Source organism: Zophobas morio, unplaced genomic scaffold (assembly GCF_036711695.1).
Source record: "Zophobas morio isolate AGI-343-1 ecotype UQ-CSIRO unplaced genomic scaffold, CSIRO_AGI_Zmor_V1 ptg000215l, whole genome shotgun sequence".
Taxonomy (NCBI): domain Eukaryota; kingdom Metazoa; phylum Arthropoda; class Insecta; order Coleoptera; family Tenebrionidae; genus Zophobas; species Zophobas morio.
The window spans coordinates 2,403-27,118 of record NW_026972319.1 but is presented as its reverse complement, the minus strand read 5'-3'; the positions used below and the strand labels follow the sequence as shown (position 1 = coordinate 27,118).

Sequence of the window (24,716 nt, the reverse complement as noted above, 5' to 3'; positions counted from 1 at the left end):
TTTATTGGCTATTTTTAATTGTATTAATCAATACGACAAAATTATTATGAAATACGTTTTCTGAATATTCAATATTTTTGGTGTACTTTAAAAAAAAAGTTTTAAAGACATTTTATTACCTTTTAATGATATTAAAGTATTTAATTTTTTGGTAATTTCTAGTTATTATAAAGCTTTTATTATTTTTATTATTACTTTTTCATATTTATTTTTATAGTTTGAAGTTTGAATTTTTAATATTTTTTAATTTTTATTATTTTTTTAATAATTTATATTACTTTTAATATTTAACTTTTTCATTTTTTATTACATTTTATTTTTATATTTTTTTTATTTATAAGCCTTTTCATAATTATTTATTATTATTTATTATAATTTTTTTACAATCTACTTTTTATATATTTCATAATTAAAAATTTTATCAAATTTGTATTCTTTATTTTTTGAACATAATTTTGTTGTGAGGTATCTTCTATTTTTAAAGATTATACATTATTTACAATATTCATTATAAAAATTACATTACTACTATTATATATTACTTATTTATATTTCTAATTGGTTTTTAAGAATTTTTGTATTTTTTTATTTTTATTTTTCAATTTTTTTAAAGTTTTTAATAAAATTTTATTAGTTTCAAATGTTATTATTATTTATAATTTTAGATTTTTATTTTAAAATAATTATAAATAGTATTCATGATTTTTTTATTTTTATTTTTTATTATTTTTAATAAGTTTTTATTATATTTTATATTTTATATAATTTTTTCATGTTTTAAAAAGTTTATAAATATGTTTTATTTTTATTTTATTAAAATGAAAGTTGTTATTACACTTTCTTTTCCGTATTTTTTTAGTATTCTACTATTAAATAAAAGTTTTATTATATATCACTATTTATAAAAAAAAAAAATTTATAATTTTTTAATTTTATTATTATCCTAAGTTTCGGTTATATTTTTATTTTTAATATTTTTATAATTTTAAAGTTTTTCTAAGTTTTTATTATTTTTAATTTTTTTTGGTAATTCTGTTTTAGAAAAGTTTTATTAAATATACTTTCATATTTTTTTTATGATTTCGAAAAGTTTCATAGATAATATTTCATTTTATTTTAAGAAATTTTATTTATTTTTATTATTTATAAATTTTTTTAATTTTAATACAATTTCTTTTAATATTTTTATTATCTATAAAAATTGTAGATTTTTTTACTAAAAGTTTTTATAACTTTTCTACTTTTATTTTTATTTTGTTAGTTTTTATAGATTTTATATTTTTTTATAAAAAATTATTTTTAATATTTATTTTTAAAAAAAAGTTTTCTTATTTTTTAATATTTTTATTTATAAAAATTTTATATTTTACTGCTAATTATTATTTTTTATATTTTTCTTATTATAATAAATTTTCATATTTTTTCACTGCTGTTTATTATACTATTAAAAAAAGTTATTATTATTTATTTTTTTAAATATATCTTATATAAATTTAAAAAGTTTTTGTTATACTGATTACAAAAAGGAGCACCCTCGAAAGTTGTATAAGCAATCCTCTTATAGAACTTAGTATAAGAATCCCAATAAATACAAAAGCAACATACTGAGACCAGCGTTGTATATCGATTTCAGTATCGAAATGATCACTAACAAGCTTAATAATAAATAAAAAATACTTGGAAAAAAAAGTTTGCATAATAAATGATATTAAAAAAATTATATTAAAAGTTAGTTAATTATAAAAATATAAAAAAGTATATATTATTATGTAAAAAATTTATAAAATAATAGACAATAGCAAAAAAAAAAAGTAATATAATAAAAGTATAAATAAATAAGTAAAAAAATTTATAATAACACTTGCGAAAAAATTAAAAAAATAAAATAAGTAAATTTATAAAAGTATAAATTAATATGTAAAAAATACTTCACAATGAAATTAATTAAAAATAAGAAAAATAAAATGTAATATAATAAAAAAATCATAAAAAACAAAAAAAATAAAAAAATACATAAAAGTATAAATTAATATTCTAAAAAATTTATAAATAAACTAGTGATAATTAAAGTTAATAAAAGATAATAACAATAAAAAATACAATAAAAGTATAAATTATGGTGAAAAAATATAAATAAAACCAAAAAAAATAAATAAACTTATAATGTTTATATATAGAAAAAAGGTTTGCGTAATAAAAAATATAATAAAAACGTTTATAAAATAAAAGTACTAAAAAAAAATTTAGATAATAAAGATAATATTATATAACAATAAATAATAACATAGAAAAATAAAAAAAAGTTCACATTAAAAAAATATTAGATAATTATATAATACAAGTTAAAAAGAAAAACTTACGTGATAAAGATAATATTATATAACTGTAAGATATATATAAAAAAGTTTACATACAGAAATATTATAAAAAAAATAGTTATAAAATAAAGTATAAAAGAAAAAAAAATGAAATAAAGATATATTAAGATTAATATATAGAAAAATAAAAAAAGTTTACACAATAAAAAATATAATAAAAATGGTATATTATAAGAGTTTACAAGGAAAACATACAAAATAAGGAAAAATAAATTTAATAATAAAAATATAAATTAATATAATAAAAATTTTAATATATAAAAAATTAAAAAAAAAATTTAAAAGTTACGAAGAAAAATAATAAAAATGCATCATAAAAATATTAAAAAAAAAGTTTTTTTTAGAAAAGAAATATTAATAAAATAGTAAATAGTAAAAGTTACAATGAAAAACAGAGTAAATATAGAATATAGTAAGTAATACTAGCAAGATGTAGATAAAAAGTTTATGGTTATATAAAAATTCCTAAGAAAAAATAAATTAATAAACGATATATACGAAATAATAAGTTTATATAATAAAAATAAAAAAATATAGAAAAAATGTAGAAAAAAGTTATTAAAAAAAAATAAACAAAGGTGTTAAATAATAAAAGAAGTAAATAAAAAAAGATAATATTAAGTAAAAAAAAATTTACTTTATATAAAAAATTATATAATGGAATTTATAGGAAATTTATATAATACTAAATAACAATATATTAAAAATAAAAATAAATAAATATAATAAACGTACTTAATAATTTCTAGTAAAAATATTTGACATAATAAACATATATGAAGAAATAAGTTAATAATAAAAGTTTTAAAGAAAAACAAATACAATAAAGATATGTATAAAAAAATTTCTGTAAAAAGATATTAAATAATGGTAATATAATAAAAGTTATAAGAAAAATTAATATATAATAAATAGAAGTTAACAGAATTATATTTAAAAAAAAGATTACATAATAATAAAAAGCATAAGTTAATAATAACAGGTAGAATAAATTCAGTTAATATTACAAAAAAAATAAACAAAATAAAATGAAAAAAAGTATTATTATATGTAGGAAGAAAAGTTATGTAATAAAAATTTAAAAAATAAAAAATAATATATATATCAAAAGTTAATATAATAAAAGATAATAGAAAAATAAAAACGAGTATCATTATTTAAATTTTCATAAAATATAAAAAAAGTTAATAAATAGTAAAAAAAAATAATAATACAAAAAATATTAAGAAAATAAATTTAGAAAAAAACCAACCAACAAACCTCAAAAAAGCAAGTGATGACGTCCTTTTTTCCCACGCGGTCGAAAATAATATTAACAATCGTCATGAGAATTTTAAAAACACAATAAAAGCATAAAATAGAGCCTTTTATTATTATAAAAAAAGTTATTAACATAATATATATACAATATAGTTATAGTAGAGTAATAATAATGGTAATAAAAAGTTATATATAAATATAATATATTCATAGTAAATAAAAAAAAAAAGATTATAAAAATTGTGATCAAATATAAAATGATAATAAATAGAAAAATGATAAAAATATAAAAGTTTATTGGTAATAACAAATAATTTTTATAGACATTTTATCATAAAAAATAAAAGTTTTATAGTTATTAGTATATAAAAATAATATTAAAGTAATATAAAAGTTATATAAGTAAAAAGTACATCAAAAATAGTTATGATAATTATAATTATAATAAATAGTAATTATAAAAAAATAATAGTTTATAAGTTATCTATAGTAAGTTATATAGTTTTATATATATTCATAATAGTATATATAAAAAGTTTATAAAGAAAAAGTTTTATAGTTATTAATATATATAAAAAAATTTAAATATAAAAACTATAAAAACAACATGTCATATAAGATAGTTATAGTAATATAGTTAATAATAAAAAATTATATATATAAATAAATATATTTATAATAAAAATAATAATCAGTTTTATAGTTTTACTATAAAGAAAAAAATAGAAAGTAATAGAAATATATAAAGTTATAATAAAAAAGTTAAAAAATAATAGTTATTAAGAAAAATAAAAAAAAATAGTTTAAATAAATTAAAAATTCTTATAATAAATATATAATTTAAAATTTTTTTATAAATAATAGTAAAATATATAAAAAATAAAAGTTATAATTTATAAAATATATGAAATAGGTATAAAAAAAAAGTTATTAAGAAAAATAAAAATAAATATATGTTTGAAAAAATTATATAAAGTCATATATAAATAATAGAAGTAAATAATAAATGAAAATTTTAGTATAAGTAACAAGCAATTAAAAGTGAATAATAATAAGTAAAAAAAATAAAATATATATATTTTATATACACATTTATAGTATACATAAAACCTATAAAAAATAAAAATAATAATAAAGTAGTTATAAAAAATAAAACTTTGAAAGTAAAAAATATAAAAATTTAACCAAAAAATGAGAAAAATATTATAAAGATTACATAAAATGTTATAATAAAAGTTTATATATTTTATATAAATAAAAATGTTACAATAAATACTTTAAGATATATAAATTAAAATTTTTAAATAGTAAATAAAAAAAAATTTTATAAGTGAAGTATATTAAAAAGTTAAGAAAACAGATAAGAGGAAAATATTTTGAAGATTATACAAATTTTATTTTAAAAGTTTATATATTTATATAAATAAAAATGTTACAACAAAAAATACTTTTAGAATATAAAAAAAAGTTATGGTATTTTTGGATAGTAAATAAAAATATATAACTTTTAAAGTAAAGAATATAGAAAAGTAAAAAAAATCCGATAAGTTAAAAATTTTTAATATCAAAATTAAATAAAAAAGTTTTTTATATATAAATCAAAAATGTTACAACAAATAATAATCAAAATATAAAAAAATGTTTTAGAACTACTAAATAGCAAATAGAAAAAAATAAAAAAGTAATTTTGAAAAAATAAAACTTCAAAAATAAAAATATAAAAAAAGTAAAAAAAATTATAAAAATTATAAAAATTATAAAAAAATTTCTTAATAAACTTTATATATTAAATATAAATAAAAATAAGTTACAATCATTACTTTAGAGAAAATAAAAAAGAAGTTCTAAAACTTTTAAATACATAATATTTTTTATATGAAATTAACAAAAAAAGTTATTGATTTAAAAATTTTTAAATAATAAAAAAATTATTTATAAAATAATGTTTAAATTTTTTTGGAAAAACTTATTTTATTATATAAACTAATAATATATAGAAAATTTATTTATTATAAAAAAATAAAACAAAAATATTGAGAAATATAAAAAAAGTTTTAAAATATAAAGAAATTGAATGCATTTATTATTTTTTTAAAAATAACAAAATCTTTTAAAACGAAAAAAAAAATATTAAGTTTTTAACTTTTATATATTATTCAAAAAAAATTTATAGATATATGAAAAAAAAAACTTTTAATTTTCATTAAACAAAATAAAAATATACTTTTAAATAAACACTTGAAAGTTTTTAAATATTTAAAATCAAAACTAATATGAATATAAATAAGTTTTAATATAATTTATGAGAAAAATTTTATTAAAAAATAAAAAAAAATTTGATGAAAATTCAAAAGTTTAAAAATTTATAAAATATAAATTTGAAAAAAAGTTTTATTTAACTTTTAAAGAAAATTAACAAAAAAAGTTAAAAACTTTTAATTTTATCAAATAAAAGTTGTAATATTTTATTAAAAAATATTTTTTTTATATAAAACTTAAAGGTTTTAAACTAAATATAATTAATATGTAAACGTAAAGAAAATTTATATTAAAAAAGAAAAAATTTTACTTTTTCTTTATCAAAAATTATAATATTTTTATATATAAATTTTAAAAGTTTAAATTAGCTATAATTTACATATAAACTTGTAAAAGTTATAATATTTATTAAATAATACTGTTTAATAAAAAAACTTAAAAGTTTTATAATTAATATAATTTATATATAAATCTGTAAAAAAAGATTTAAAATAATTTTTTTTTAAAAAACAAAAAATATTTAACTTTTTAAATAAAAATTTTATATTTATATTAAAGATTGTATAACGAAATTTTAAATTTATATTAAAAAGTAAACCATTAAAGGCACTAACTAAAATAATTATATTTAATAATTTGGATCGCTTAAATAAACTAACCCAAAAAGTTGTTTATTTTCCCAAAAAAAGTTTTTGCAAACTTGGAACGTTCCTTTCAAAAAGTTGGTATAAATTATTATTGTTATTATTATTATTATTATTATTATTATTATTATTATTATTATTATTATTATTATTATTATTATTATTATTATTATTATTATTATTATTATTATTATTATTAAAATTAAAATAACCAAATCTTCGTGTTTTTCGACCAATTCTAAAAACATCTGGCGACAAAGTTCTTCAGTCACCAAAAGTTCGGCTCTCAAAGAAGATACTTTTCAGAATAAAGAAAACTTTATATAAGTAAATAATAATAAAAAATAATTCTTTACAACAATTAATAAATAAAACTCTCCTAAAATATAAATTATATATAAATTAATAATAAGAGATTTTAATTTTTATAAGATAGAAAGTTTATTTTTAAAAATATTTCAGTATAAATTTATATAAAGTTTTGCTTATTAGCAAACCTTCACCAGAAGAAGAGGAAAAAGTGTGGAATATTCGCAAAAAGAGGCTCTCACTATAATAATAGCGACTCAGTAATAACAAAAATTAGTTATATAATAATATGAAATAAATAAATTATAATAAAACTTAATATAAATAATAATAAATAAGATTAATAGTAATATAGCAATAAATAACAATACTTAATAAGAATAACACTAATAAATATAATAAAAAATAATAATTATTTAAGAGCTAACTTTTTGCATTATAAGAAATCTTCTAACAAAAAAACTATAAATGAATATAAAAAAAATAAAGCAGTATAAAAATGTATCGATAAATTTGTATAAATAATAATAAAAAAATAAATTTTAAAAAAAGTTATTAAAATTTTATTAAATAAATATAAAAAAATATTATATAAAAATTATACGAAAAGTTACAAATATTTTATTAATTTTTTTAAAAATAAAAATAAAATTACTATAAACGACGACTTTCAATATAAATTAATAAAAAAATTTATTTATCTAATAATAAGAAGGAATATTTTATATTAAAAATCGTTAAAATTTATAAAAAAAATATTTTTTTGATTTAAAAAAAAAATTAAATAAAAAAATATATAAAAATGAATTACTTAATATTAATAATAATTATAAAGATAAATATATAATAACAAATTATTATTTAAGTAAATATGCATATTAAAAAAGTCTTACAAAATAAGTATTGAGTAATATTTAGTATTTATTAAAAAAAATATTAAGTTTTAAGTAAAATTATATATAACATACATTTTATAAAAATATAATTATAATTATATAATATGATTATTCAGATCAATAAAGTTTTATTAATAAATAAAAAATATAATTTGGTTTATTAAAAATTAATAAATAAAAGTATAATATAAATAGATATAATATATTAATATAGAGAAAATAATAATATTTAAAATAAAACTTTAATATAATTATTATCGATATTTTAAATCTAAAATAATAATGATATAATAAAGTTATTTAGTTTAAATAAAGTTTACAAAATAATAAATAATTATATTCAGTTTTAATAAAATTAATAACTTAAAGTAAATTATAAATTATAATTATTATAATATTTAAAGAAAAATTATAATAATAATAATAATTAAAATATAATAAAATTATTCAGTTTAATAAAGTTTTATAAAAAAAAGTAATTAATAAACAATATTAATAAGAAGAGTAAACTAAATATATAATTATTTACTATTAATTGGAAAAATACAACATTTAAATATAATAAGAAAATAATAATCAAAGTAATATAATTATTTAGTTACAGTTATATATAATAATTACTTAGTTTTAAAAAAAAGTAAAAAATACAATATAAAAATATTATTATTGTTGATAATTATCAAAAATAAAATATAATTATAAGTTATAATAATAGTTAAAATATCTATAAAGTATTAAAACTATAATAAATAATAATAAAAAACTTTGTTTATATAATACTATATCCAATATATTACATAAAAATAATAATAGTAAAGGAAAATATTAATATTAAAATGACAATAATATAAAGCTTTATTAATAATTTTATATATAATATATATTATAATATATAATATTCAGTAAGTAATAATAACCATTACACAAACTATTTCAAAAAAACTTATAAAGTTCTTTTTTAAATTGTTTATATAATAAATATTATAATAGTAAACAAACTATTATAAATAAATAATAACATAAAGTTATATTAAAAATTTAAATAAGAAATTATAATTATAAACGAAAATATAATAGAAAAAAATATTGTTCCCTTAAAAACTGTATATGTAATAAATATATTAATTTTATGAAATTAACAATAAAAAAGAAAACTTTTAAAAAAATATATATACAAACTTTTAATTAAATCTTATATATAAATATTGTATTATAATTATTAAATAAAAAATCATAATAAACAAAAATATTATAAAAATAATATCTGCCTGGAAAGCGCCCTTAAATTAGCATTCGCACGTGCAATTCGGGCCTTTTTTTTAGCGATAGAATTGTAACTGTGAAGCAATTTCTTCTGCCACGTCTCAACATCCACAGCATTAACAGGCCTTTAAAAAAAAATTAAGTCCACTTTTATTAATATATAAAAATATTATTTTCTACAGGTATTAGAAATTGTATGATAATAATAAAACATTTTATAGAAAATAATACTTTTTTTGCTAACATATAAAAAATATTATTATTAATATTATAAATATAAAATAACTTTATAATAATATTTAAAAACTAAATGGCGACAACAATATTATTATTATTAAAGAAATAATAAATAACGTTTTAGCAATAATACTTTTTACTTATATACATATAAAATATTATTATTATTCGAAATATATTATATATTATAAAAGTTAATGATAATATATAAAACTTTATAACAAATAACAATATTTTTTGCTAATATATACATTATATTGGGTATTAAAAACTTTATAATATTATATATAAACTCTATAGCGATAACAATACTTCTTAATAGAAAAATATTATTATTAATAAACAAATAACTTTACTATAATATATGAAAACTTTATACTTTTTGCTAAAATATTAAAAATATAATATAAAATTTTGTAATATGAAAACTTTATAGCAATACTTTTAACTAATAAGAAAAATAACATAAATAAATAAATAAATATTTTTATAACAAAAAATAAAAACTTTATAACAATAGCAATACTTTTTGCTTATATTTAAAAATATTATTATAAATAAATTAAGATATTTATGATAATATATAAAAACTTTATAGCAATAATAATACTTTTTTAATATAACAAATGTTATATTTTTAATTCATGTAATATTATATTATATATTTTTAATATTTTTCCTTAATTTTATTTTTATATAAAATTTTTTATAATATAAATATTTTTCTTTATTTTATAATAAAAATAAGAGGAAGTTATATCTATAACATATATTTTTTGATATAATATTTTTGTTATAGGGATTTTTTTTTAATATATAACTAATATCGAATAATTTTTTTTTTATCATTTTTTTAATAAAATATTTTATTGATAAAAGTGATGATAAAAAAATATTTTTTATATTATTATAGATAACAATATATACATTTCATTATTATTATATAATTACGAATAATTATTTATATTAAATAACATCAAAATTTTATTAATAATATCCTCTTTATGTTTATTTGCCTAATAAATATTATAATTATTTACTATATATATATATATATAAATATAGTTTACTTTAAAAAGTAATGCATGGAAGTATAGGGAAAGTTAACGGCGGCAAGCCCGGACAAAACAGCCACTAGCGTCACTCCAATAACTCCAATGCGGCTGATTCCCTGCTCAATAGTGAAGATTCCTTTGATATTTATATAAATTATATGTTATTAAAGGTATAATAAAAATAAAACTTTTTATAATAATAAAAAAGTTTATAGTACTAATAATGTATGAAAAACTAAAGAAATTATTTAATTATTCATTTTTATTATGTTTAATTATTTTTTATAAACCTTTATTATTATATTCTAATTTTAGTTATTATTATATTTATTATTATTTAATATTTTTATTTTATTTTATTAATTTTCATTATTTTTTTATTATTATCTTTATATTATTATTTTATTGTATTATCTTCATTATTTATTATGTTTTATTATTTCAGTATTAGTTTAAAAAAGTTTATAGTATTAATAACATATAAAAACTAAAAACATATAAGTCCGTAAAAGCAAAATAGTAGATAAAAAAAATACTTCAGTATAAGTAAAAAATAAAAAATTTATATTATAATAAAACAGAATAAGTTTTCTTTATAGAACTTTTATAAAAATTAAAATTTTCGTATAAGAAAAAAAGGTTTGAATGGAAAAGTATAATAAAGATAAGTTATTTAAAAAAATAAAACTTCAGTATAAAAAAAGAAAGGTTTATAAGTAAAAAAATAAAAAAGTTTTCTTAAAAAAATTTATTATAAGTAAAAAAAAAAAAAAGTTTATATTATAATAAAAAAGAATAAAGTTTAAAATAGAAAATGTTAAAATAAAGTAAACTTTAATGCAAGAAAAAAAAATTAATCTTTAAAAAAACTAAAATTAATAAAATAGTTTTACAAATTTTTTTTGGTAAAAGTAAATATATATATTAATTCAAAATAGATAAAAGTTTATAAAAGTTAAATACTGTTATAAAAAAAAATAAAAACTTCAGTACAAATAAATATACAAAACTTTAAAAATTATTAAGGTAATGAAAGTTTCAAATAAAATAAAACTTTAGAATAAAAAAAATAAACTAAAAAAATATAAAGGGGGATTTATATAAGAAAATTAAAATATTGAATAAATATAAAGCTTTAATACTGTAAAAAATTGAGTTTTATAATAGTAAAATACCCTTAAAAAAATTAGCTCTAGTATAAAAAATTATATTTATAAAAAAAAAAGTAAAGAGAATATAATTATTTTCAAAAGTAAAAAAATAATATATTATACAGAAATATAAAATTAGTATAAAAATTATATAATATGTGAAAACCAAAAAAAAGCTAAAAAGTAATATGCTCTTATAAAAAAATAAACTTTAGTAAAAGAATATTTGAAAATTTTATATTATTAAAGTAAAGAGAGTTTAAAAAAAATTAAAAGTTTACTATAAAAAAATTACATTAATATAAAAAAAACTAAAAAAATTTTTTTATAAAGGTAAAATACCGTTATAATTATTATTTTAATATAAGAAAAAATAGAAATCTAAATTTCTTTTAATAATAATATTAATAAATAAATTAATATATAAAAACAAAAAAAAATTTATATAAGTAAAAAGTTTTAGTATAAGTATAAAAAAATTTAAATAAAATAACAGAAAGTAATAAAAAAATAATTTAAATATAGTGTAAGAAAATACATAATTTAAAAAAATTAATATAATAAAAACAAAAAACTCAACTTAAAAATCTTAATATTATAAAGTTTTGTTAAAAAAAAGTTTCAAAACCTGTTATAAAACTATGATATAATAAGAAAATTTGTAGTAAAAAGTAATGTTTTAAGAAAAAAAAAAACTTTTGTAAACGTAGAAAAAAATAGTTTTGTGTTATAAGAAAATAAATGAAAGTCTTATATAGAAATTACTTTTTTGTAAAAAAAATATAATTTTATTGTAAGTAATAAATAATAAAAAAATGCTATGAACAATGAAAAAGTTATTAGAAAACTTGATATATTTAAAAAGCTCACATAAAAATAAACTTAAAAAAAATATAATTTTTTAAAAAGAAAAATGTTAAAAAAAAAATTTTATAAAAAAGTCACCATTAAAATAAAAGCAATAAAAATAGCTGACCAATAAGAAATTCAAAATTTATAATAATAAAATATATTAAAATTTATCGTATATATTGTAAGTAAAGATATATTAAAAAAGTAATTTATTAGAAATTCATTGAAGTAACAAATTATTTGTAATGAAAATATAAAAGTTAATAAAAATAAAGTTTTAAAGTAAAATAATATAAAAAAATAATTATATGAAGTTTAAAAATTTTTTTTATATAATAATAAAATAAAATTATCATTAAGAAAATAAAATAATAATAAATTAATCTTAACAAATTTTAAAGTAAAAATATATTAAAAAAGTAATAATATATGTTTTGAAAGAAAATATAATAAAGTTATATATATATTATATATAATAAAAATTATAAATTTATAAATAAATATAATAAAGTTAATATAAATAATATATTAGAGTAAAAATACGATAAATAGTTATAAAAGTATTTTATTTAAATAAGAAAAATATAATTTATAAATAAAAAGATAATAATATTATTATGAATATAAAGACGTAATAAAGTTAATTTAAAAAATTATAAAGTAAAAATATGTAATAGAAGTAATAAAATGATTTAACTAAAAGAATAATAAAGCTAAAAAGATATAATTTATATATATAAAAAATAAATAATAAATAAAATTTATAGTAAAGATATAAAATAGTAAAAGTATATTATTATATTATTCTTTAAAGTTGTAAATTTTTTAATGAATAATAATAAATAATTTTTAATAAAATAAAAATATAGTAAATATATATAGGTAGTAATAAACGTATATTACATTACCTTTAAAATTAGTAGGAAATAATAAAAATTAAAAATTTTTTCAATTATTATAATAATAACAAAAGCTTGAAAAAAATATAAAAAATTCAGTATAAATATATGTAAATGGTGATAAAAGTATACTAAAGCTGTTGTAAATAATTAAGAATAAATTTTTTTTAATAATTATATTAATAATAGAAGCTAGAAAAAACAAAAAATTCAGCATAAATTTAGCAAATAGTAATAAAAGTTTGTAGTTATATAATAATTAATAATAGTTATTCTAAAAATAATTATAATAATAATAAAAGTTAAAAAAAATTAGTAAAATATATCAAGTAGTATTAAAAGTAAATTATTTATTACTAGAATAATAAATATTAATATTAAAAAATAATAATAAAAAGTAAAAAAATAAGTTATAAATATAAAAGTAATAAAAGTAAATTATCCATTATTAAAAGTTGTAGTGGTATAATACATAAATATGATTATTATTCTAATAATAATAATAAATAGAAGTTAAAGGAAAGTAAAAAGGTTATGAATATATAAAAGAAGTAATAAAAGTAAATTATGGATTAATATTATAATAATTATTATATTAAAATTCAAAGAAAAAAAATTTAAAAATGATAAAAGTAGTAATAATAGTACATTATTTATTATTAAAAGTTATTTTTGTATAATAAAAAAAAAATAATAATTATTCTAATAATAATAAGAAGAAAAGGTTATAAGAATATAAAAGTAGTAGTAAAAGTAAATTATAATTATTATAATAATTAAAATTTTTTCTAATATAAGTAATAATAATTAATAATAATAAAATATTTTCTAGTAATAATAATAAATATTTTAATAACAATAACAGTGATAACAATAAAATATTTTACTAAAAATTATAAGCTAAGTATATATAATAATAGTAAAAGGGACCGTGCTTCGAGCTGAGTATCGGAAAAGGATCGCCGATTTTCCAAAACAAGTATATATAAGCCAACCACAACGAAAAAGATAATAAGAAAGAAATCCGCTTCCGCTTAACTGAGTAAAAAAATATATAATAAAAATAATATTTTTTAAAAAAGTTTTCATACAAAAATAGGATAAAAGTAGTTTTATATATAGAAAGTTTTTTTAATATTGATAAAAATACTAAAATGTATTACACTTAAAATTTATTTAGTAAAAAGTTTTTTAAAAAAATAATATAGAACAGTTCTTTTATATAATAAAAAATTGTTAACATATTAAAAAACTAAAAAATATTGCCTCTATAATATTTTTAGTAAGAATGCTTATAAAAATAGTTTGAGTAGTTTTATATAATATAAAAAGTTTATTAAATTAATAAATAAATAAAAATTTATCACTTTCATAAATATTTATTTTAAAAAGTTTCTAAAAATACAAAATAAATAAAAATGTATTACTTTTATAAATATTTGTAGTAAAAGTTTTAAATATAAAAATAGTATAATAATTTTTAATAAAATAAAAAGTTTATAGCTAAAATAATGCAAAAGTTTTCGATAATATAAAAAATAAAAATTTATCACTTTTATATATTTTTAAGTAAAAAATTATAAAAAAATAAAAGCACATTATAAATTATTAATAATAATAAACAAAATAAAATAGTAAATATTTTTTATAATAAAAAATAAAGTTTTAAAAATATTCTTATAAAAAAATTAAATAATAATAAATGTATAAAGATAAAAAATATTTTTTTATAACAAAAAACATTTTATTTAGCTCTTTCTAAATCTTTAAATATAAAACTTTTACAAATTTATAATAACAAATGATATTTAATAAAATTTTAATAAATTTTTAAAAAAAATATAAAATAAACAGAAAAACAATTTGTAAAAGTTAATAAAAAAATAAAATAAAATTAAAATTATTACTTAAATATTATTTTAAAAAAAAATTATTTATAATAAAAAAGTTTTAATAATAAATAAAAAACTTTATAAATAATAAAAATCACTATGAAAAATAAAATATTATTATAATAAAAAATGGTAATTAACTAAGATAAATTAAAAATTATTTCTTTAATAAATAATTTTATTATCAGATAATTTTATAATAAAAATATTTATATTAAATAATTTTCAATAAAAAATTAAAAAAAGCATTATAATAATAAAATTCAAAAGGAAAAATAAAATATTATAATAAAAAAATATTAATTTAATTAGTAAATTTAAAAATGAATTCTTTAATAAATAGTTTTATTATCAGATAATTTTATAATAAAAATATTTATAATAAAAAAGTTTAATGAATAAAAAAAAAAGAATATTACAAAAACAAGTTTTAATAAGAAAAATATAATATTATATTATTTACAATAATAAATAATACTTTACTTTTTTTTATAATAAATCTAATTTAAAAATAATAATGAAGGTATTTAAAAAATATAGTAAATTTTATATATAAAATTTATAAATCATTTCAAGAGTTTGTCTGTGCTTTGCTTTTCTAATTTTTTTTTTAAAATTAGATGATTAAATAAAAATTATAAATATAATGAAGACGGGCTCCCAAAAATAAAAAATTACAGAACTGAATCTTATATTGAAATGAGTTAGAAAAATAAATAATATATTAAATATAAAATAATTTTTCTAACTTTCCAATTACAAAATTAATTGTCAAAATTTAAAAATAAAATTAATAAAATTTTAGTAAAAAGTAAAAAAAACCAATAGAAAAACTTTGAACAATTATAATAAAAGTGTAAAGCGGGCAGACAACTATTAAATTCAGCAATACAGCGTAGATGGAAATGTTCCAGAAGTACAAACGAGATCTATTAAAAATTATAATTTTTAAAAAAATCATAAAAAAATATTATTAAAATAATAAAATTAAAAAAAATTATAATTATAGTTTAAATGCTTCTACAGTTTAAATAAAAAGCAATGAAATATTATAAATTTAAATTATTTTTGAATAAAAAAAGTGTTTTAAATTTACCAGTGAAAAAAAGGAATTATAGAAATTTTTAAAAGTATAAAAAGTAAAAGTTTAACTTAAATTTATTATAATGTTTTAAAAAAAGTTTATATAAAAAAAATTAAATTTACAATGGTTATGAGAAAAAGAAACTTTCAAGAAGTTGAAAAATATTTATATTAAATCAATAGTTTTAGATTAATTAAATAATTATAGATTTTAAAAAAGACTTAATGTTTAGTAGAAAACTTAGTAAAGTTTTTAAAATTATAAATTTTTTAAAGGTTTTTGAAAATATATTATTCTTTGAATAGGTATTCAAGTTTATTAGAAAAATATTTTAATAGCAACTATAAATATTATTTTTTACTTAAAAAAATAAATGGATAAACTTCTTTAAAACTGTTATGTATTTTTAACTTTTTTTTAATAAGAAAATGAATAAATAAATAATATTTTTTTTATATAGTCGTGTAAATGTAAATAATATTAAAAAAAATGCAAGGAAAACAAAAAGGTTTAAAAAGTTGTAATGAAAAATCTAAATTAAGAAAAAAAAATTAAAGTTCGAGATATTAAAAGAAAAATGCGAAATTATACAAGTTAAAACTAAACTACCGTGAATTCATTATATTCATAATCTCAAAAACTATAAGTTCAAACATGGTACCTACGCATTTCAATAATTTGAAAAATAAATTTTTTATATACATAACTATAAAAGTATTTAAAATTATTATTTAATTATTAAAATTATGAAATAAGTACAACATCTAAAGTTCTTACAAGATAGCGTAAACATTGTGGAAAATATTATCTGCACAGAACGAGATCTTATTTCAAAATTCCGGAATAATTCTCGTACAAAGAAGATCCAACCGACACCTAATTAATTTTATAATTAAAAAGTAGACATAAAGTACAGTAATAAGTTAAAGTAGTCTTTATTTATTATTTTATTTAACAAAAAATTTATTAAAAGGAAAAAGGGATAATGCAAAAGAATATAAGCAACCAAAGAAAGCCGACCAAGTAGCAAGCATTAATAAAAAGTCTTTGGTTAAAGCAAATAATCCAAAATCTTCAAAATCATTAATAGACATGTTACACCGAAAGATTTATAAATTTCTTAAGTAATAATAAATTTTTCTACTTATTAAACTCGCAAAAACATAAAAATACGACTCTTGATAATACTTTCTAAGATTATTCAGGCAAGTGAAACTGCAGTTATGTAAAACGTAGTATCCTACTTGCAAGTCCGCAATTGTTCATTTATACACCTATAAAGGGCACTTCTAAACCGCCCATTTAGGCACATGCTTCATTTTTGAGATTTCAACAAGCGTAGGTTGAGCTAAGTGCGTATTACGAGTGTTCGATCTTCGCGTTTCCTTTCAACTTATTTAAGCAGTATGTTTAATTAAAGTGGTCGCAGTTAATTTATTTACTTTTTTGTTTATTTTTTAAAAGAGCATAAGTTTTGAGGTTAAATAAATTTAAATAGCGTGATTCACAACGAAGGTAAAGACCTGCTAAAGCGCTAAAAATACTAAATTCGACTTCATGACATCCAACTTAGAGAACTATAGAATTCACTTGTGTACGAGTATAAATTTTTTTTTGCTATAACTACTATCCAAAAGAATTGAATTGGATATGCATTTTGAAGTACAGAATTGCATATATGTAAATAAGCCTTTGATCTTAAACTATATTAAATATTTAACGTTTTAATAACATGTCCCTTAAATCTTAAAAAGCTACAACTTTTTTCCTAAAAATTGAACTGGAAGTCTGGTAATATAATTAAACCATTCTTTGCTGCCCTTCCTCTAGCTATTCTTTTCCTATGCGATACAAGTAAATAGCAAATGCGTTATAGTGTGTTTGCTAAGTTGAGGGAGTTTGTTATGAAAACAACTAATTTCCACTTTAGACGGACGAAAAAGTGTATAAGGCAGGGGAGAAAAAATCGATAGAAATAGAGAAACTTTTAAGGAAATCAAATACAATTAATGTTCTTCTGTAGCTTAAAGACATCCGGTCTCTTTTTCATATAAGGTAACCCTCAGTTTTTACTTTAACCCTTTAAGCATTACTTTTTGAAAATGAGAATTTACTATTTTTTCTGCTAAATTTGGTTTAAATATGTTTGAATTAAAAAAAACGCAAAAAAAAACTTTTTTTAGTTATTTTATTATTATATGGTATCAGTATGGCCTCACTATGCACTAATCACAAAATAAAAACTTTTAACAAATAGAATAGAATTAACTTTGCTAGTGCTACTCGGCTTTTGAAATTTTTGATGGTTAACTTTTAGTGTTTCAAAACGGTTCCACTCTATACAATTTACCAAAGTTGGGTTATAGAGAAAATGTAAATTAGTGAAGTTATTCAAATGCAACCTAGACAAGTTTAAATATCCTCTATAGCACTAAATAAACTAAAACTTATCGCAAATTGTTCGATTTTCCTTGATATCCAATAACTTGATACAGAAACTTGGTATAACACGTTCCTTAAAAGTAATGGCATTTTTCTCTATTAGCAGTTATTACTGAAACCAGCCAACAGAGAGCGTAGAGTACATTTGTAAAATACGGTGACGTACTACTCAAAACACAATGCAATTAATTAAAAAATAGTAATAAAAGTGAAACCATTTTGCCAGAAGGGGTTAAATTAGTTTTCTGCAAGTTTATTTCACGGTTTTCCTATTTTGGTAACCTATGAAAATATTAAACACCGCCAAGTTGAGCAGCTAAAGTTTTACTATTATTACAAGTTTTACGATGGCGGATGAGTTAACGCAAGAGCAAATTGATGATTTCAAAGAAGCTTTTACTTTGTTTGACAAAAATGGTGATGGACAAATTAGCCTTTCAGAATTAGGTCAGTACCCTTTTATTTATACTTTAAACAAACGTTGACCATCCTGCCATTTCTTGTTACTTGTGCTCGTGATAATTAAAAGTGTAGGCGCATATATATAAAAAAGAAGTTTCTTTTAGTAATTAATATTTAACTTTTTAAGGAGGTTTTGGGGGAGAGAGGGATATTATAACTAACAAAATCACTATTTGAGATGTAAAAATTTGTATACCCAAAATAGTTGAAGTATATAATAAGTTAAAATAAATTAATTATAGCTTAGATTTTCTCATTTCCGAGTTATATATTTTTTAAGCTACTAGTTAAATAATAAATTACTAGTATTCTTTTAAATTACTTGTAAACTTAAAATGTAAGGCTTTTACTTTTTTCGGTTTACTTTAAATCACCGTGTTATATACTCTTAGGTTCGGTTATGCGCGCTTTAGGACAGAATCCCACTGATAAAGAGTTGGAAGATATGATTTCTTCAGCCGATCTTGATGGCAATAAAACAATTGACTTCAATGAATTTCTTCAGACGATGGCGAAAAAAATGAAGAATTATGAGGAAGCTGATGAGCTTCAAGAGGCTTTTAACTGTTTTGATACGAGGCGTTGTGGCTATATAAATGCTCAAGATCTTATGCAAGTCATGAGCAGATTAGGTTTTCGTATTTGTAAAAAGTTTATTTAGTTTTTATAGTTTACTTTTTTGTTTTACTTTTTACTAAAGGCGAAAAATTATCAAAAGAAGAAGTGGATGAGATGATAAAAGAAGCTGATCTAAACGGCGATGGAAAAGTAGACTTTAAGGAATTTTGTGAAATTATGAAAAAGAAAAATAGCACTTCTAAAGATTAATTGGACACAAAATCTTAGGAAAATTCAAACTATTTTATTTAATAAAGTTTTACTAAAGAATTTTAAGTTTTAAATTTTTTGTTTACTTTTAAAGTTTTTTATTTAGTTTAATTGATCATTCTATTATACTATATATGAAAGAAAATTAGTGAGTAAAAATGAGAAGCTTTTGCAATTATTTTTAAAGCTAATCGCTTCAAAGTTAAAAAATAGCATTTATAAGGATTAGTTCGACGCTGAACCATGTCAAAAACTTATATAATTTCACGCCATAGATCAGTTTTACATAATTGTTTACTTAAAAAGCATTTTTTTTAAAAAAATTTGTTTAATAATATATTTTTAAAAAAAGGCAGTAAGAAGCAGTACCTTTTGCAACAGATTTAAATTTAAGCAAGCAACTTTTGTTATTAAATGACGAAGCTCGTAAATTTCGGTTTTATTTTAAATAGTTAAACTTTATATATATATATTATTATATTATTAATAAGAGAAAACTTATAACATTTATTCCACTAGAATTATGCAGGCTAACTATAATGAAAACTATTTACCTTGCAGTTCACGCTCCTTAATAATTTTGCTTGCTACAGTTTAATTTCGCCTTAGAAAAGCTTAATATAAATTAGTTAAAAAAAGGTTTCGGTGCAAGATTCCTATCGCTTATAAGTATCAGAATAAAAATTTAACTTAAACTAAAAATAAAAGTTTTAGATTTCTTCTTTAAGTAAGGTCGCAACAGTTCCTGAATAATTATTTCTAAAACTAAAAAATTTATTTGTGATTATAAAATCTAAAAAGATTTCTCAAAGGAGTTTAGTAAGTTTTCTAAAGCCAATTTATAAAGTAGGAAAAATACGATAATATTAAATTATGTTGCCGAACTTTGTTAATTGTCAGTTTCTCAAGAATAATCCGGAATAATAGAAAAATAAAAAAAATATATTTGAATTACTCTGTATAAGGATAATCCTTCATATTTTTTCCCTCTTTTTATTGCCTTGTATAGACATCGTGATTCTAATTTTATAATGGTTGTTTGCCCTAGTAATTCTAATTTATTAAACTAAAAGGGAAAGTTACTTTATTACCTTCCTATTCTCACCTCATTTAGGCAATGTTTAGGTGTTTTATGATCCGGCAAACTAAGTATTAAAGTCCTTTTTTTTTATTGTGTTTTTATTCTCGTTGCTATTTAAGTTCAATTGCCTAGTACTTTTAATATTTTAATATCGTCGCCCAAACTTTACCTAAATCTGATAGGTTACGCACTCAAACTTACTAGAGTTTAACAGTTAAACTTGGACAAGAAAAGAGATATATTTTAGAACAAGCTATATATTGCCCTCAATTTAGTTGGAGATATCGACGTAAGAAAACTTGCATTTTATAATTAAAATTAATTTTGAATAATAGAGTGTTTCTAAATGCTAGAGTTAACAAAAAAAACAACCTTCTATAACCGAATATTTTGATAAAATTTTTACTTAATTTATAGAACTTTACTGAATAAAGGGGCCCAAGAGGGAATTATTGTCTTTTTGCTCATTGATTTTTTAAAGGAAAAATGCGTTTTACCTTCTTAGTATTCTAATCTTTATATAGTTTTTTTTTGTACACTCAATTGTTCATACTTTATTATAAGTTTATTCATATATATTTTTCTGTTTTTCTATAAAAAATGCTTAAGAGGCTCTTGAGGTTTTTAATAATGGTTTTTTAATAACGTTATTTTTTTTGTAAAGTTCCTTCGCACATGCTTTTGCGATATAATTTTTTTTTTTACTTCTTCCTTAATAGTTAAAAGATTAATAATAAAAATACAGACACTAATTATGTCAGTCGATAATTACCATATTATATAATAAATATCGGTTAACACAAATTATTTAAAATGCCGTTTATTATAAATATGTTTTAGATCAATTGGTTTTTCTATTATACATATTTATTCAAAGTTTCAATTAAACTGGATGCGTGCTCTATATATACAAGAAACCTGAGCCGATCATTCTGTATTTTTTCAGTCAATGGTTCAAATTCTAAAAAGAATTTAGTAATTTTTGGTTTCCTTTTATGTGTAAAATTATATTAAATGTAAGCGTTAATTAAATATTTATAATAATATTATAATTAAGTAAAATAATGTAGAGTATAAATTAATAAATAGATAAGAATTAGAGAAACAAAGGGAGAGCAAGGAAGGAGTACGTTATTGACCTGTCTTTGGTTCTGTACTTAAACCTTTACAAAAGGCCAAAAATGCTTCCATATTTGTTTAATAAATTTAGTGGACCAATATTAGTTTTTATAAACTTTACTTTGTTTGGTTTGTATCCAATTAAAAAAGTAGGTCAAATTATTTTGTAGGCGGTAAAATAACTGATACCCTTTTCATGGTTAGTGTATATTGTTTAATGTAATATACTTCTTGTTTTTGTGTTCCATGTTTTATGTTTCTTTTTAATTTTTTTTTACCTTTTGTGTTTTGAGCTGTGTTTTAATGTTTTTGTATAAGGTGATAGTATTTTTTCTTGTTACATTTCGCTTTGTTATCTTTAATTCCCTTTTTATTTGAATTCCTTTTTTTTTCAGGGGTGTTATATTTCACGGGGTTAGATTGAATAGGGTTAAAGAGTGGCTGTACTCTACTTCTTTGTTTAGCCGAATTAGGTCCACAGGAAGATGTAGTATTAATTTTAAACAGACTTCTATAACGCAGATTTGTAATTTAGTATGGGAGCACCAAGTATTGGGACGAAGTTTTAAGATTTAAAATTTTCATTCACAATATCTTTTATAAGTTTTGACATATCCGGTTTATTCGTCGGTAGCTCCAAATTTTTTAGAAAGTCAAGTGACCCTGTAATTGTGTTTACTTAATATTGTATCTCAACATAAATACTACGTGTTGGATTCGTATATAGAGTTACTTCGTTAAAGACAGTATTTACGACCCTCGGTACTTGCAAACCCTTTTTATAGTTAAGAGAAAGGTGCAGATAATTTCTTACTTTGTTTCTTTTAAATTAAAAGCAAATTCAATGTCCGCGTAGTCAATTTTACTTTAAAACAACTTAATTGCAGCACAATGACTACTTATTGAAGCATTCGGGAAAGTTTCCATATACTTTTCTTTTTTTCTTGCAAGAATTCCTCCTATATTTCTTTGACATCCGCAATTTGTGCTCTCCATTTGATTTTTACTGATAGTGCTTGTTTATAAAGCCAAATTTTGGATTTTGGAAAAGGAACTATTTTACTGGTGCAATCTATTAAGCGTTTTCTAGGGTTAAACGGAGAGTAGATGTTACTATTGTTAACGTTCCGTACTACATAAGAAAATTATTATTCCTGGTAAATTAACATTTTTTAAATTATGTTCCTTAGAAAAATATGTTACTTGTATAAAGAACCACTAACGGGAAACTCGAGCGAGCAATTTAGCTTTTTAGTAAAGGTGCTACATAAATTATCCTTTGGAAGAAACGTGGAATCGGAAAAAATCATTTAAAAAATAAATTTCCTTCTACAAAAAACTTCTAAATATATTAGTTATGAGCCCTTCTAACGTGACGTTCAAAGTTTATTAACAATCCAGAGACTTTTTATAAAAATTTGGACTAGATTACAAGTTAAAAGAGGGCACTCGCACGAAGGACAGACCAGTAGTAACGAATTAGCCATTAGCAATATTGCCTAACCCTAACGCAACACTTAAAAGATGAAGCCTTTCTACGCCAGAAAAGTAAGGGTCGAAGAAGAGTTAAAATTAGACAACACTGTTTGTCGTGTTTAAACACTAAAAACTTATATGGGCCTGGAAACGTAGTAGGGGTTGAAGATAACAAGCACATAGTAAGGATGGACGGCAAGGCCCAAAGGCATTAACTGCACAAATTATTGGAGCTTCTTTTTAATCCTGAACATTCTCATAAGGAAGAACTGTTAACTTTGAAAGAGAACAAAACGCAATTGGCTGGCAAGGGCGATGGCGGTGATACGTTGTTGTATAGAATATAAACCGATTTTAAATAACATAAAGGTAAATTAACTAGAATTAAACTGAGTGTAATAAAATAAAGGAATTAAGAATTAATCGAGATAATAAAAATAAATTATCAATTAAATAAACTGATCCAACTTGAATATAACCAAATAATACAATAGCTATTGGATCTATTACATTAGCTGGAAATCCTTTAACTAAAAATAAGATGTGATAACATAAAATAAGGATACATGCTTAGCTGTTAAACATACAATTAAAAACAAATTATAAAATATAATTCAACTAAAATAATTTACACAATATAAAAATCTAAGTTTATATACAATATAATTCAATTTAATAAAATAAAGTTAAATCTTATGAAATACAATAAATTTATAAAAATCATTCAGTATTTAAAAAATTTAGACAATTCGATGTACCCTTCGTAAAAACCTTAGAAAACTAAAAAGTATTTTTTAGTGGGCATAAATGCGCTTTTGTCATACAGAAAATCTAAATTCTGGTCCGTGAGCCAGGCTATTTATTAAAATAAAAAATATTTTAGAACGTGGTGGTTAATTTACTCTTCAAAGTATTGATAGAAACAACGAGCCCCCGCAGAGCTTTAGACATTTTGCTCTCCGCTCTTAAGTGGCGGACCTTATAGAGGTCTAAGGGGAGGTCTAAATACTTGTAGTGTATATTAATATATTTTACATAAATTTATATAATTATTTACTTTAAATATTTTATATATGCTGTATTAACTATTACCTATCATAGTGCCAAATGGAGAATAGCATTCCACGTA

At 17.4% G+C, this 24,716-nt stretch overlaps 1 protein-coding gene across 1 annotated transcript; it reads left to right on the top strand.

Moving 5' to 3' along the window:
- The first annotated feature begins 18,948 nt into the window (after positions 1-18,948).
- LOC135146216 (calmodulin-alpha-like) lies at positions 18,949-19,911 on the top strand. The gene is made up of 3 exons (XM_064078383.1): positions 18,949-19,068; positions 19,476-19,715; positions 19,784-19,911. The coding sequence occupies exons 1-3, from the start codon at positions 18,969-18,971 to the stop codon at positions 19,909-19,911; spliced, it is 468 nt and encodes a 155-aa protein (XP_063934453.1). The 5' UTR covers positions 18,949-18,968.
- Positions 19,912-24,716: the final 4,805 nt, after the last annotated feature.

Bases quoted from the DNA above. Each gene is read 5' to 3' on its own strand.
- LOC135146216 (XM_064078383.1), top strand. From the start codon at position 18,969: ATGGCGGATGAGTTAACGCAAGAGCAAATTGATGATTTCAAAGAAGCT. The intron at 19,069-19,475 runs GTCAGTACCCTT...ATATACTCTTAG, and splicing joins AATTAGCCTTTCAGAATTAG to GTTCGGTTATGCGCGCTTTA. The intron at 19,716-19,783 runs GTTTTCGTATTT...TTTTTACTAAAG, and splicing joins GCAAGTCATGAGCAGATTAG to GCGAAAAATTATCAAAAGAA.